General features: G+C 43.9%; 1 protein-coding gene across 6 annotated transcripts in view; it reads left to right on the top strand.

The window, feature by feature from the left end:
* The window catches only part of AURKA (aurora kinase A), a 19,184-nt gene extending 3,841 nt beyond the window's left edge, over window positions 1-15,343 (top strand). For 5 of the 6 annotated variants that reach the window (XM_047744452.1, XM_047744450.1, XM_047744449.1 and 2 more), the window contains exons 2-9: window positions 609-655; window positions 3,300-3,579; window positions 4,815-4,869; window positions 6,509-6,700; window positions 7,773-7,911; window positions 11,737-11,885; window positions 14,136-14,310; window positions 14,438-15,343. In XM_047744452.1, the coding sequence (XP_047600408.1) occupies window positions 614-655; window positions 3,300-3,579; window positions 4,815-4,869; window positions 6,509-6,700; window positions 7,773-7,911; window positions 11,737-11,885; window positions 14,136-14,310; window positions 14,438-14,623 (1,218 nt within the window). In that variant the 5' untranslated portion in view covers window positions 609-613 and the 3' untranslated portion in view covers window positions 14,624-15,343. Of the gene's footprint in view, window positions 1-589; window positions 656-3,299; window positions 3,580-4,814; window positions 4,870-6,508; window positions 6,701-7,772; window positions 7,912-11,736; window positions 11,886-14,135; window positions 14,311-14,437 lie in introns of those variants that run through there. The other variant, XM_047744453.1, reaches the window with a different exon arrangement.

Below are 15,343 nucleotides of genomic sequence, written 5' to 3'. Positions count from 1 at the left end.
TTTTATTTTATTATTTTATCTTTTTAAAATATTTTATTTGTTTGACTGACAGAGATCACAAGTAGGCAGAGAGGCAGGCAGAGAGAGAGAGAGAGGAGGAAGCAGGCTCCCCGCTGAGCAGAGATCCCAATGTGGGGCTCGATCCCAGGACCCTGAGATCATGACCTGAGCCAAAGGCAGAGAGGTCTAATCCATTGAGCCACCCAGGTACCCTGAGGACCTGCTTTTAAAAGGCAGCAGGGTTGGAAGGAGGCTCCTCACTGATGGACATAGTCCTTTAGAGACCAGCTGGTGGAGCAGGAGGACTCAGGGAGGGGAGGCAGTGCGGGCTAGAGGCCTCACACCTGTCCCTTATGTCACTCGAGAAAACAAGGCTCCCTTGCTAGCTTCATTTGGACAAAGAAAAAGTATGAAATTCTGTGTTGTGGAAGCTTTTTTCATCAGGAGCTATAAGCCTGATCTAGCATAACAGCACTTGGAAGAATGAGGATTTGTATAAATTGTATAAATATATTATACATTAAATAAAATTAAATTGTATAAATAAATTGTATAAATTGTATAAATAAATAATTGTATAAATTAAAGGTGGTTCTTTTTCTTTTCAGGCATCATGGACAGATCTAAAGAGAACTGCATTGCGGGGTCTCTTAAGGTAAATTGAATAATCTGTAATCTCGATCACATTTATAAAACCCAATGGAGATTGGTTTTATATCTGGAGTTCTTTTTACTTTTACTTTGGATTGTAACTTTAGGACTCTCTACTACATTACTGGACGTCAGTCCCTTTTCTTGGCATTCAATAATATTTTGTGTATTGTCACAGTAGCTTTTATTTTGTTCTTTGTCTTCTAGCTAGCTGTTTAAGTATCTGTATCCCTCCATTGTGTGGAGGATAACACTGTACACAACAGGTGCACAATACTTGCCTGTGCTTCCTTGCTTGCCAGAAATGAAATTACTTTGCCCTAGTTTGTTCTGGGCAGGATTCGGGGAATGGTAAGCCCCGAGGCCGTCAGGCTGCATTGTAGTGAACATCTCCTGGGTGCCCACTTTAAGCCATATTCTGTGTCCGATGCAGGGATGATTATAATGGTGAAAAGCACATGGTCTTTCATACTGAGGAACTTAGCCCTTTTGGGGAGTTATGTGAGCCAGTACACGCCTTCCTAAAATATGTGTAAATGAAGTGACCTGAGTAGTTCTGCCAAGGTGTGCTCAGCACACATTGGGCTATGTTGGAACCCAGGAAGGCTTCACCTAGGAAAGACCCTGGGCTCTTCAAATTTAGTGAGTATTTGTGGAGCAGCTGGGTGAATGAGTCTTTATATAAACCTCCTTTAATGTAAACAATCTCCAGGTTTTATTCCTTCTAGAAGTCAGCATAAAAACACAGATCTTGATTTGTGTGTTGGGGGGGTGGTTTCTTGTTTTTAGAAGTTTTTCTCTTCTTTAATTTTTTGGGGTTTTTTGTGTGTGTGTGTACACGTGTTTGTGTGTGGTGTTTTGTTTTTTTTTGTTGGTGGTGGTGCTTTTCTTTTTTTGAGTGAGCATGCATGAGCAGGGTGTGGGAGGTGGTGGGAGAAGAGGGAGAGAGAATCTTAAGCAGGTTCCACACACAGTGCTGAGCCCGACCTGGGGCTCGATATCTGGACCTCCTGAGATTACTGGAGCCGGAGCCAAGAGTTGGATGTCCAACCTACTGAACGACCCACATGCCCCTATTTTTCACTTTTTGAGGAACCTCCATACTGTTTTCCACAGTGGCTGCCCCAGTTTGTATTCCCACCAACAGTGCACGAATGTTCCTTTTTTGCCACATCTTTGCCAACACTTGTTTCTTGTGTTTTTGATTTTAGCCATTCTGACAGGTATGAGAAGTTTTCATTTTCAAATAAATGGATACTTAACCTTTTTTTTTTTTTTTTTTTTAACTGGCTGGAAGTCTAAAATAACCAATCAGAAAAAGGCTAACTTGAGTCCTTGTATTTGATTCTCAATTCCTATGATAAAGCTCATTTTATTTTTTATTAAAGATTTTATATAGATATATATGAGAGCCTGTGAGTGAGCACATGTACACCAGCAGGGGGAGGGGCAGAGGGAAAGGGAGCAGCAGGCTCCCCACTGAGCAGGGACCGCCCCCCCCAGCCCCACCCCATGCTGGCTGATCCCAGGACTCTGGGATCATGACCTGAACCACCCAGGTGCCCCTGATAAAGATCATTAAAAAAAACTGCTCTGTGTGAAATGTTTGTCACTGCCTAAATGTCTGCTGTGTTGTGGAGGTTGCTAATTTCAGGAGTAATTGACTTTTTACTTGGAAGTTGGAAACCAACTCTTATGAGGCACTCTGAGGCTTCCCTTGCCAGCATTGTTCCCCCGTTTGTGAGGAAATTTCCTCCATTGAAGTTTAGTTTGATTAGTTCAAGTTCTTAGAATTAACTGTATTTTAAGCTTGTGATCCCCTACTTAACAGGCATGTAAGTAGTATATTTTGGCATAACTTTTCGAAGAACCTGTTTATTTCTTCTTTGCCATAGCTCTTTCGGCTCAGACCTATTTTGTAAGTACTTGGACAATGAAACATTAGTAAATAATAGTAGTTAAGTATTTTGTGTAAAATCAGGTAAATGCAAATATTCAGACTTTTATTTCTTTAAGGATTTTATTTATTTGACAGAGAGCGTACAAGTAGTGGGGGAGCAGCAGGCAGAGGGAGAAGCAGGCTCCTTGCTGAGTGGGGAGCCCGAAGTGGGGCTTGAACCCAGGACCCTGCGATCATAACCTGAGCTGAAGGCAGATGCTTAACCACCCAGGCGCCTTTCAGACTGTCTTCTGAAACCTAACCACTGATCAATATTTTGACATATTTCTTTGTCTTTTTTTCTAAATGTCTGTATGGTATTGCCAAAGAAATTTTATGGAATTGGGATTTTTGGTATAAAGTTTCTGTGTTGTAGCTTTTTGGTAAGTAATAATTTCTGAGTTGTTGAGAATTCCTGAAAAGTGTTTGATGTCTCCCTCTTCAGATGGAAGTTGAGTAAATGAACAGTTATTTATAGGAGCATGGTTTTGGGTGGGGGGGTGTTGGGGTGGGTGGGCAGCACCCTTAATACTCCTTTCAGCTGTATATTAACCAAATCCTCTGGGAGTGCTGATGCAAATAGCTTTCCCCTTCCATGGATTATCAATGACCTTCAATATTTTGTTATACTAGAAAACAGACTTTGCGAAATTGTCAAAATACTCCGCTTTTGTTCATGAAGACATGAAATTTTCCCCTCCCAACCTAGACCACGATTGCACTCAGTGATGGTCCAAAACGTGTTCCGGTGACTCAGCAAATTCCTCCTCCAAATCCGTTATCTGCAAATGCTGGCCAGGCCCAGCGGGTCTTGTGTCCTTCAAACTCCTCCCAGCGGATTCCTCCACAAGCACAAAAGCTCGTCTCCAGCCATAAACTGGTTCAGAATCTGAAGCAGAAGCAATTGCAGGCAACCAGTGTCTCTCGTCCTGTCTCTAGGCCACTGAATAACACCCAAAAGAAGGAGCAGCCATCATCATCAACCCCTGGTAAATCCTCTTTCGAGACTTCTATTGGATAGTTACTATTCGTCTTAGTTGCTTAAATAAAGGGGGTGCGAGTGGATAGACGTGCATTTATGGTCTGGAGCCCTCCCATTTACTTCATCTTTATTGCGGATGGGGGGGAATCTGATGTCAGGTTGGAGAGCAGTGTCTCCTGTGGGCCAGCCCCACGCCCAGGATGGAGAGCGGCTTCCTACGCTCCTGTGTGCTTGAGGAACTGAAGAGTTCCGAGGTTGGGCATGTGGAGGGCAGTCAGGGAAGTGGATGGACTTGGATGGACTGAGGCCAGCCGGGTAAGGTCACAGTAGGCTCTTTGGCTATGTCACGGAGTGGGGCTTCATCGCCTCTGAATGGGGAAATTGCTGAAAGGTTTTTGAGCAGAGGAGGGGCTGGCCTTTTAGAAAGAGGCTTCCTCTGGATGCCTGGAATGACGTGGAAGCGCTGAACTGCAGGGTGGCTGACGGCAGGCGGGCTGGGGGGGGTTTGGTCAAAGCCTGCAGTGGCCTCAGCTGGGTGCAGCAGGGAGGATAGTCACAGGGATCATTTAGCAGCTTTGTAGATGGGACTGTGTTTTGGGTCTGCGTTATACTGTTCTCACATGGACTTCCGGCTAGCATGCTCCTTGAGGGGTAGACTTTGGATGCTGGGCACTCAGTGCCTGAGTTTTTTAAAGTGCAGCTGGACACCAGGTGAAGAATGTCCAAAGCATTAAAGGCTTAGCAGGAAATTTCAGGCTGCATGGCTTTTTTTGTTTATTTATTTATTTATTTGACAGAGAGGTCACAAGTAGGCAGAGAGGCAGAGAGAGAGTGGGAAGCAGGCTCCCCTCCGAGCAGAGAGCCTGATGCAGGGCTTGATCCCAGGACCGTGAGATCATGACCCAAGCCGAAGGCAGAGGCTTAACCTGCTGAGCCACCCAGGCGCCCCCGAATCTGCATAGTCTTAAATCTTGAAATTATCAGAGGGCCTAGCTGTATATGTATCTGCTCATCTTTACTCTAGAAATCTATAAAGACTTCACCTGGTATGAGTCAGGTTATGGTGTGATTATCTTTTTTCTATAAAGAAAACCAAAAATAGCCCAGATTGACCATTCTGGACATACCATTAATATTTTGGTGACCATTCTTCATTTCTGTTCATGGGGTTTTAATTACTTACAGTTATTCTAAAATAATTATAGTTATTCTAAAAATGGATTTTTAATTTATTCTATATAGGAAGTAATTCTGAAAAGGAACTGGCAACAAAACAGAAAAGTGAAGAATCGAAAAAGTAAGCTTTATCTTATTTACAAAGTCCTATACTATCATTTTAGTAGAATACACCATTGCAAGTTTAATTATGGGAGCATGTTAAAAAATAAAAAGGTCTTTATATTTTCACTCAGAAAAAAATGTTTCCAAATTCTAAACTTGCAAAAAAAAAAAAAAAAAGGAATTTTAATGATGTTTACTAGAGACTCAAGCTTTTCTTATTGCTTTCCAAATTTAGAAAAGAACCTGTATGAATTTGTTACAGAAATGTGTAAAATAAGTTTCTCTCTACCCTCAGAAGTAACCACTACAGATAGTTTAGGTATGTTTTTATATTCCTATTCTTTTTTTTTTTTTAAAGATTTTATTTATTTAGTTGACAGAGAGAGATCACAAGCAGGCAGAGAGGCAGGCAGAGAGAGAGGAGGAAGCAGGCTCCCCGCTGAGCAGAGAGCCCGATGTGGGGCTCGATCCCAGGGCCCTGATCACGACCTGAGGCAGAGGCTTAACCCACTGAGCCACCCAGGCGCCCCTTTATATTTCTATTCTTCTACAAAAGAGCAAGTTTGTTAAACAAAAGGCAGTCATGTTGCAAAACTATGACACATGTATATGTGACTCTAAATAATTGTGACAGTATCAATTGAATTATTCTTTATAATATCTTTTTTTTTTTTTTAAAGATTTTATTTATTTATTTGACAGACAGAGATCACAAGTAGGCAGAGAGGCAGGCAGAGAGAGAGAGAGGAGGAAGCAGGCTCCCCATGGAGCAGAGAGCCCGATGCGGGGCTCGATCCGAGGACCCTGGGATCATGACCTGAGCCGAAGGCAGAGGCTTTAACCCACTGAGCCACCCAGGCGCCCCTTTATATTTCTATTCTTATACAAAAGAGCAAGTTTGTTAAACAAAAGGCAGTCATGTTGCAAAACTATGACACATGTATATGTGACTCTAAATAATTGTGACAGTATCAATTGAATTATTCTTTATAATATCTTCCCTGGATATTTTACAAAAGTTGGCTCTCAATTTCTGAGCTGTCTAGACTCTAGAATGTAGAATGTAATTTCTAGAATGGAGGAGGAGGAGGAGCCAAGAATGAACCCACAGGCTTTTGTGCTTTAGCTGCCTATGGTAGCAGCTTTCTGAGAATCTAAATCCAGGGGTTCTCACCTCACTGCCCTGTAGGATCCAACCCTCTTGATTCATCCACCCCAGATTCTCCACCCCAGAGAGCTTAGCTTCTCTGGAATAGAGGAGGAGGCTGTGTTTAGTCTTCCAGAGACCCACAGAGATCTGAAGACTTCCTCCAGTTATTTACCAAACCTTTCCTGTGATCTTCGGTGCTGGTGGTAATGGGTTTGTAATTCAGAGTGTAGTAGTGCCTTGGGACACTTTGCATTAGTGCTTTAGCTCTAAAAGTCCAGATTGTTCCTTGTCACAGACTCATACAATCATTGGCAGGTGAGGGAGTTGGGGGTTTAAAGTCGGTGGAGACTCACATAGAGTGGTTATTGGCTTGGTTCTTGCCAAGGTACATATTGAGTATGACTTCAAATATAAAATTATTGATAGGTACATCTATAACTCCTTAATAAATTGTTAGAAAAGATTTGTTTTCTTCACATTTTAAAATGTTCACATTTCTTCCTAGAAGGCAATGGGCTTTGGAAGATTTTGAAATTGGTCGTCCCCTGGGTAAAGGAAAGTTTGGTAATGTTTACTTGGCAAGAGAAAAACAAAGCAAGTTTATCCTGGCTCTTAAAGTATTATTTAAGGCTCAACTGGAGAAAGCAGGAGTTGAGCATCAGCTGAGAAGAGAAGTAGAGATACAGTCCCACCTCAGGTGAGTTTCCAGATTGATGTTCCAAAGCGTGTGGTGCAGAACTTAGTTACTGAGTTAGTGATGGCAGCCTGCTCCGTAGGACTGCAGAGCGTGATTTAATTCATCATTTTTTTTTTTTTTAAGATTTTTATTTATTTATTTGTCAGAGAGAGAGAGCAAGCACAGGCAGACAGAATGGCAGGCAGAGGCAGAGGGAGAAGCAGGTTCCCGGACGAGCAAGGAGCCCGATGTGGACTCGATCTCAGGACGCTGGGATCATGACCTGAGCCGAAGGCAGCTGCTTAACCAACTGAGCCACCCAGGCGTCCCTAATTCGTCATTTTTTAAGAATTTATCTAGACAAGTGCAGTGGTCCTTAAAAATCTCTCGGACGTTTATGCTTTGTTAATGAATTATGTACATGAGTAGCCAAGTTTGTGTGCGTGCGCGCACATGTGTAGTGAAGGGGAGTCCTACTTCTGAGCTCTAAGCGGAGGTTGCAGACTGGCAGCCTCTGCAGGCTGACTTAGGCCAGTAGGTCTTTTTCTTCTCTTTTTTTTTTTTTTTGCTTTCACCATTTTTTGCAGACTTGAATCAGTCGTTAATACTGACAAATCTGCCCGCATCATGCCTGTATCTTTCCCTGGCAACCGCGGGCGGGAGCTGAAGGCTGCGGTCCTGGGCCGTGTTCTTAGCTGCCCAAGTCCTCAGCTGCACATGGTTTTGAAGTTGTGTCTTCTAGTGTTTGGGGATCAAAATGCTGTGGGAATACCATGTCTCTCTTTCTCTAATGTGCAAAGAATTAACATTTAGCTGAATTTCCCCCCAAAGAATAAAGATGGCTTGAAGGAAGGAAATCGTCCTAACTAACCCAAGGTCCATTAATACCTTGTAATGTTTGTCACTGACTTCAGATGTATTTGTTTTTTTCCCCGGTTCTCAAATCAGGTGGGGGGTGGGTGTGTGTCGGGGGAGGAATCTGTGTTCAGGCCCAATTTTCATTAGTTTTACATGAGGGGGTTGGTTAGTAGTTAGTACAGATTTTTGGATCTTTTTCAGAACCAGGTGTTAGAGCATTCATCCTTTGTTGCAGGCATCCAAACATCCTCAGACTGTATGGCTATTTCCATGATGCCACCAGAGTTTACCTAATTCTAGAATATGCACCTCTCGGAGCTGTCTACAGAGAACTTCAGAAACTGTCGAAGTTTGATGAGCAGAGAACTGCTACTGTAAGTTTTCATTTATTGTCCCGACTAATTCTGTTTCCTCTGTTCCTGTGCTACGTAACAGTGTGTCCAGTGGCTTAAGAGAGCCTAATGGGATCAGGTGTTTGAAGGAATGAGAGTATCGTAGTTGTACCCTAAGTATGGGTAAACTCGGGTACCAGGTGAAATACTGGGGCTGGTTTATCTCTACAGCTGTTTTTTGTGGAAACGTATATATGAATAGTTGCCCTCTTTTTAAAAAATAACTTATTTTAGAATAGTTTTGGATTTCAAGAATGTGGAGATAGTGCAGAAATAGTTTTGGATCTCAAGAATGTGGAGATAGTGCAGACTTCTTTTGTCCTGTTCATCGTCCATTAGTGCGGTCCCTACTAGAAACCTGGCTTATGGCTGGGGCTCTTGGCTTTGATCACCTGGCTGAGGTGTCACACTCATTAGATTTCTCTGCTGGGAAGTTACTCTTTCTGTCTTTCCATGCTGTGCCGTGCTCTGTCCCACCGACACTGAAGAAGGAACGTGGCTTGCGTCCCACCCCCACCTCTGTCTGCCTACATCATTTAGGATTCTTCTGCATTAGATTGGTCTGTTCTCATTTACTCGGTCATTTATTAATGTGGACTCATGGCTATTTTAAACTTTGAGTTATAATCTCATACTCTTTTTTATTTTGCTGGTCAAATTGTTCGAGCTTTGGCTTTTGGGATCCCTTTCACATGGTCCCTGTTCTAGGTTTTTTTGTCCTACCCCCAACATTGTTCCTTTTATCGAAAAATGTTATTAGAAACCAAGATCTGGGAGCTAGATATGCTCATTGCTACTGGAGTGTCCTTATATCTAGGCCCTCGGCAGACAGAACAGGGACATATATGTGTATATTAATCTGTGTATATTCACGTATCTGTATTTTTATCCATTTGTATCTACATTAAGCAGTCTGGTGCTACGTGGCTCATTCTACCCTCTTCCCCTTATTTATCTGTAGCCTCCCATTCCAACCTTGAAAAATCTAGATCCTACCAGCCACCAACCATTTAATTATTCAGTTCCTGTGTATATGGGTGGTGGTAGCAGAATGATGAACCAGTTAGCCCGGGGCAGGGGGGTGGACAACTGTATGCATTGAAGGGTCACCTGTGTCCTTCAGTGGGCATAGGGCGCGGTCACGGGAGCTCACTTGTTATTGCCGAATAACTCTGCAGCACGGATGTAGTTTGGTTCATGTTGAAGGTTATCTTGGTTACTTCCAGTCACTAGTGATCGTGAATAAAGCTGCACTGAGCATCTGCATGCGTGTTTTTGTGGGACGTAAGTTTTCAACAGATTGGAAAACTGGCTTGTGAGTAAGATCACGTGTAGCTTTGTAAAAAAAAAAAAAAAAAAACTGAAGACAGACCATCTTTGCGTCCCCCCATGCATGTGTTCCTGTTCCTCCTCCTCTACTAGTGACTGGTGTCATCAGTGTTTTGGATCGCAGTCATGCTCATCGGTGTGCATGGTAACCTCGTTTTAATTTGCAGTCCTCTAGTGACAGAAGATGAGCATCTTTTCATGTACTTATGTGCTGTGTGTAGATCATCTTTGAGGTCTCTGTCAGATTTTTTGCCCATTTTCAATTGGGTTTGGTCATCTTGAGTTTTAAGAGTTCTTGTATGTTTTGGAGACAAGTCCTTTATCACATGTGTTACGTAAAGCTTCTCTCCCTGCCTATGGCTTGTCTTTTCATTCTCTTACCTGGATCTAATCTTAAAGTCCAACATAAGCAGGTTTTTGGGATTTTATTTTTTCCCCTATGGATTGCACTACTTTATTTGAGTGAAATTACTTGTTTGAAGAAATAGAGGGTCTGGGCGGTTCTTTGTTGAACTGACAGCTGATCGTTCTGGGTAGTATGCGCACTCAGTTGCTTTTCGGCATTGGTTTAAATGGCATTACTTTGGGGCGCCTGGGTGGCTCAGTGGGTTAAGCCGCTGCCTTCGGCTCAGGTCATGATCTCAGGGTCCTGGGATCGAGTCCCGCATCGGGCTCTCTGCTCATCGGAGAACCTGCTTCCTCCTCTCTCTCTCTCTCTCTCTCTGCCTACTTGTGATCTCTCTCTGTGAAATAAATAAATAAAATCTTTAAAAAATAAATAAATAAATAAATAAATGGCATTACTTTGAGGTGGTTATACTTCTGAAATCATAGCCTTATTGGTGAATGACCCTTTGGTCTTGTCTCAGCAATAAGACATTTTAAACTTAAGGGACGTCTGGGTGGCTCAGTTGGTTAAGCGTCCGCCTTCGGCTCAGGTCATGATCCCAGGGTCCTGGGTTCGAGTCCTATGTCAGGCTCCTTGCTCGGCGGGGAGCCTGCTTCTCCCTCTGCCTGCTGTGCCCCCTGCTAGTGCTCTTTCTCCCTCTCTGACAGATAAATAAAATCTTAAGAAGGCATTTTAAACTTAAGCATTTGCTTTTTAGCTAAGTAGAAATAGATTCATTTTACTTTTCAAATATTAACTAACCTAATTACTTGTCTTATTTAATCAGCAGTTAATACTTACACTACTACTACATTTTGTTTAATCCAGATGGAGTTTATGTTGATATAAGCACATAGTTATTGGAAAGGAAAGCTTGGTTCGTTCGTTCGTTCGTTCTTTCTTAAGATTATTTATTTGACAGAGAGACCTTGAGAGCGGGAACGCAAGCAGGGAGAGTGGGAGAGGCTGAAGCAAGCTCCCTGCGCAGCTCGATCCCAGAACCCTAAGATCGTGACCTGAGCTGAAGGCAGACACTTAATGACTGAGCCACCCAGGTGCCCAGCTTGGTTCTTTCTAGATTCCCTAGTAGTTAGAATGAATATTTATTTATATACTCCTGTTTCCCTTTTCTGATTAATTCAAATAGAACTAACTGTAGAGAAATATTAGGGACTTTTACACATATTCACAGTCTGATAAGGAAGGTAGGTGCTGGAGAGCTCTAACACTAGCTTTTTTTTTTTTAAAGATTTTATTTTCTTATTTGAGAGAGAGCATAAAAGTAAGAGACCACAAGCAGGGGGAGTGGCAGAGGGAGAAGCAGAAGCAGGCTCCCCTCTTAGCAGGGATACCAATGTGGGACTCCATCCCAGGACCCCAAGATGACAACCCGAGCTGAAGGCCGATGCTTAACCAACTGAGTCACCCAGTCTGCCCCTGATCTTGATTTTAAAATGGGAATTGACTGCTTGCAAGTTTTAAAAAAAAATTTTTTTTAATTGTTTACATGTCTGACTCCCTGATTTGTGCCAGTTTCTCAGTATTATCATAATTCATTGCTATTAGGCCATAAATCGCCATGTGGTGATGAGTTCTAGCTAATCAGTTTTTCCCTCTTCCTTCAGTATCCTGTCTGCTGTATTAGCAAATAAATAACTTAGTATAGGATAACTAGTGTTTTATGCTAAACACTAATTTGGTTCAAAAAAAATTTTTTTAAGAGTCATCAATTGTTGGGGTGCCTGGGTGGCTCAGTGGGTTAAGCCTCTGCCTTCCGCTCAGGTCATGATCCCAGCGTCCTGGGATCGAGCCCCACGTTGGGCTCTCTGTTTAGCGGGGAGCCTGCTTCTTCCTCTCTCTCTGCCTGCCTCTCTGACTACTTGTGATCTTGGTCTGTCAAATAAATAAATAAAAATCTTTAAAAAATTAAAAAAAAATTAAAAAGAGTCCTCAATTGTTTCTAGCTTTTGCTTCAAAATTTACAAAACCTGTTAAATCTATGTTGGGCTTCCTTTCAGAAGAGATGTCTAAAATTGTGTTACATAAAATATAAGATACAGACTTTCCATACTTTTTTATTTTTAAAATAGTATATCACAGAGTTGGCAGATGCCCTGTCTTACTGTCACTCAAAAAGAGTCATTCATAGAGACATTAAGCCAGAGAACCTACTCCTTGGATCGGCTGGAGAGCTTAAGATCGCAGACTTCGGGTGGTCGGTACACGCCCCATCCTCCAGGTACGTACCTTTACAGGTGGAACGAACTTACTTTAGCAAAAGCCCTGGGGACTTTCAGGAACTAAATAGAAAAACACTTGAGCATATATGTGTGCATTCGGGGCAGGTAACTGATGGCACACATTTTGGAGTAACTTGGGCGCGATAGAAGTGTCTTTGAGAATTCTGCAACTATTTTGAGGCTATTTAATGTGTCCTCGGCCTGGGTTAAAGATGCTGGATGTCTTTAGAGGCTAATGAAGGGGGCCTATGTGATGAGTACATGACCAAGGAAGTGCAGGATGTGTGTAGGGGGTGATGACTGCAGCGGTGGGAAGGGGAGACTCTGCTGATTCCTGGACAGACCAGTTCCGGGGGCAGCACACACACACACTGCTAGAACTGGGAGCACAGTTCTCTGGGGGAATTTCCAAAACCAAATTGGTTTGGATAGAACTTTCAGGGTGGTGGTGAGGATTCTCTGTGGTCTGCCTTTGTCCACAGCAGAGTCCTTTCGTGTCGCCTCTTAACAGAGTGAGAAATCTAACGAAACAATTTAAATCTTTGCAAACAAGAGCTAAAACACTGTTTTAATTTAATTTGGGTTTGATTAAGCTTTTGAGGTCTCATGAGGTAGAACATTAAAAACCTACACCTACTGATAAGTTGCATGCACGTAGATGCTCACCTCACCCCACCTCCCCCGACGGGAGCACCCGTAAGAGCTCCCAGGGGTGGTGGTGCTCGAGACCCTCTGACTCGAGCCATTTCCGCCATCTCCGTGGTGCTGCGGGGTAGAGGTCTGGAGACATAGCGCCTTCATCCCAGGCCGCGGGTCACCACTGAGCTCAGTGCACTCTTGTGTGCTCTTGGGGTGCCAGGCGTGGTGACCAGCCTCGGCATGACCCCCTAGAAGAGGCAACGGCAAAGAATAAGTGATAGAAACAATGAAACCTACATGGTGTTTGCTCCTAGTTCAATGTGTGCCACCCTCCGCTTACTTCCAGGCTTCGTTGTTAAAAACTCAAACATACAGAAATGCCGAGCTGGTGGTTGGCTGCTCACTGTCCATCCGGCGCCTGCATTCAGCAGGTGGCCACATTTTGCCATACGTATGGCCGCACAGCACACTTGCTGTATTTGGCGGGGTCGGTTTTTCTGGTGAACCTTCAAAAATAAGTTGCACACCTCATGCTTCCTTCTCTGAGCACTTGAGTATGTATCTCCTAGAAATAAAGACGTTGTCCTCCTAACCACAACCATTGTGACTCCCAAGAAAATTAACTGCCTTGTTAGAATCTGTTTAGCCCATGATCCAATTTCCCTCGTTGGCGGCAAAATTTTAGAGCTGTTCTTTTAAGTCGGCACCAGCCAAGGTCCATCCGGGTGTTGTATTTGATTGTGTTTCTTTGGTCTAAGTTTGCACCAGTTGTCCCACAATTTAAAATGGACTTTTCTCACCTAAAATGGTGTTACTTGGTCCTTCATCCTCTGTAATTGCTGAGAATTGGGAGTCGGTAAAAAGGCCTACATAGTATTTTTGGCAAGACTACCTCCTAGGTCACCCCCAAATTGAAGTGTCTCTTTGGTAGAGGCAGCATGTATCCGAGGCCAAAGCTCGAGCTTCCTCAGTGGCACAGTTTCTAGTTTCTCGTCACTCACGCCCTCTGGCTGTTGAGCTGCTTAGCCGGTCTGTAATGTAAAAACAAATCTGGAACTCTAAACTGTATTCACAGAGAATTTTGATGGCTGCTGTTATGTAGTAGGGATTCTTGAAGTTTCTCATTTTTTAGATCATTTAAGAAGGTTCTGGAGTTGGACACCTTTGGGGTGTGACTTGGTTGCTAGCTGTGTGATGTTGCACATCTCTCCATCTGTTTTCTATCTAAAATGGGGGATTTATTTTTTTAAAGACTCGTTTATTTTAGAGCATGTGCACACGTGCGAGCCAGCGGGGCGGGGAGGAACAGAGGGAGAGGGAGAGAAAGAATCTCAAGCAAACTCCCACTAAGCGTGGAGCCCCATGTGAGGCTTGATCTCACGACCCTGAGATCGTGATCTGAGTCGTTGCAATCGAGAGTTGGACACTCAACTGACTGAGCCACCCAGGCGCCCCTCAAACCGGGGATTTAAATAGTACTTGCCTCGTAGCGCAGGATGTGGCCTAGGAGGAGCGTGCACTCAATGTTAGTGTCGTTGTGAATGGCGTTTAGCCACTCTTGTGCTGATACGAACAAGAGCACACCACGCTGAGCCTGCCTCTGTTTTTAGGAGAACCACCCTCTGTGGCACCCTGGATTACTTGCCCCCAGAGATGATTGAAGGCCGAATGCATGATGAGAAGGTAGATCTCTGGAGCCTTGGGGTTCTTTGCTATGAATTTCTCGTTGGGAAGCCACCTTTTGAGGCAAGCACATACCAAGAGACCTACAAAAGAATATCACGGGTAAGACCTAATGGGAAATGATTCATTGCTTGTGGTAGAATTCTTATCAGCCTTAACTGTGCCCGTGAGCCGGCTAGCCGCACTGTTCTGAGCCGCGTTTTGTGACTGTCAACTTGTTGTACTCCAGGTTGAATTCACATTCCCTGACTTTGTGCCGGAAGGAGCCAGGGACCTCATTTCAAGACTGTTGAAACATAATCCCAGCCAAAGGCCGACTCTCAAAGAAGTACTAGAACACCCCTGGATCATAGCGAATTCATCAAAACCATCAAGTAGCCAAAAAAGCAAAGAATCAACTAGCAAACAATCTTAAGAATGGTGCACGGTGAGGATTCTGAGAGGCAGGGCTGCCATCTGGTGTCACAACAGGCCTCCCCGTGCCCGAGGGCACTGCCGACAAAGGCCTGCTGAGCAGGCGCTGCCTCAGTCTCCCCACCCAAGAGTGCACTCCAGCGAACACTGCTCTGGAGTGAAAGGAGCCACAGGAATTGACAGTGTCACTAGTTTCACAACCCGGAAGCGAGGTTCACCTGGAGCCTCCCCACAGCCTGGCTGGAGCGAGGCCTCCCTGTGGAGCGGGGACCGGCTCGGGGTCTGACTGCGGGGAGAGGGGCCACATCACCGTGACTCCATCAGTGACACAGGCGTGCAATAACCTTCTGAGCCCCTTCGCATGTGTGTAACTTATTGGGTGGCCAAGCCTGGGAAAGCCGTCAGGATGAACATGTGATTCTTTCTTTTAATGTTAAAATAAAGATTTTTTGTCGACTTCTATCTTCATTTCCATGGCATCCCTTGAGGACCGTGCTCTGTTCCAACACATCTGCCAGACAAGAGCACTGAAGCCTGGTGAGCGAGTTCTCGTCGCCCCCGAGACTTTGTGATACAGAAGCGTGCACTCTGCCCTCATCTTGGGGCTGGCTAGAGAAGACGTGTCTCAGCTGTTTCTAAATGTTAAAGGGCTTATTTCATGGTTTTGAGGTTTTAATTTTTGTAAAGCACATTAAGTCACCTATAAAATGATTACACTTCA

Source organism: Lutra lutra, chromosome 9 (genome assembly GCF_902655055.1).
Source record: "Lutra lutra chromosome 9, mLutLut1.2, whole genome shotgun sequence".
Classification (NCBI taxonomy): Eukaryota; Metazoa; Chordata; class Mammalia; order Carnivora; family Mustelidae; genus Lutra; species Lutra lutra.
This window is presented reverse-complemented; position numbering and strand designations above follow the sequence as displayed.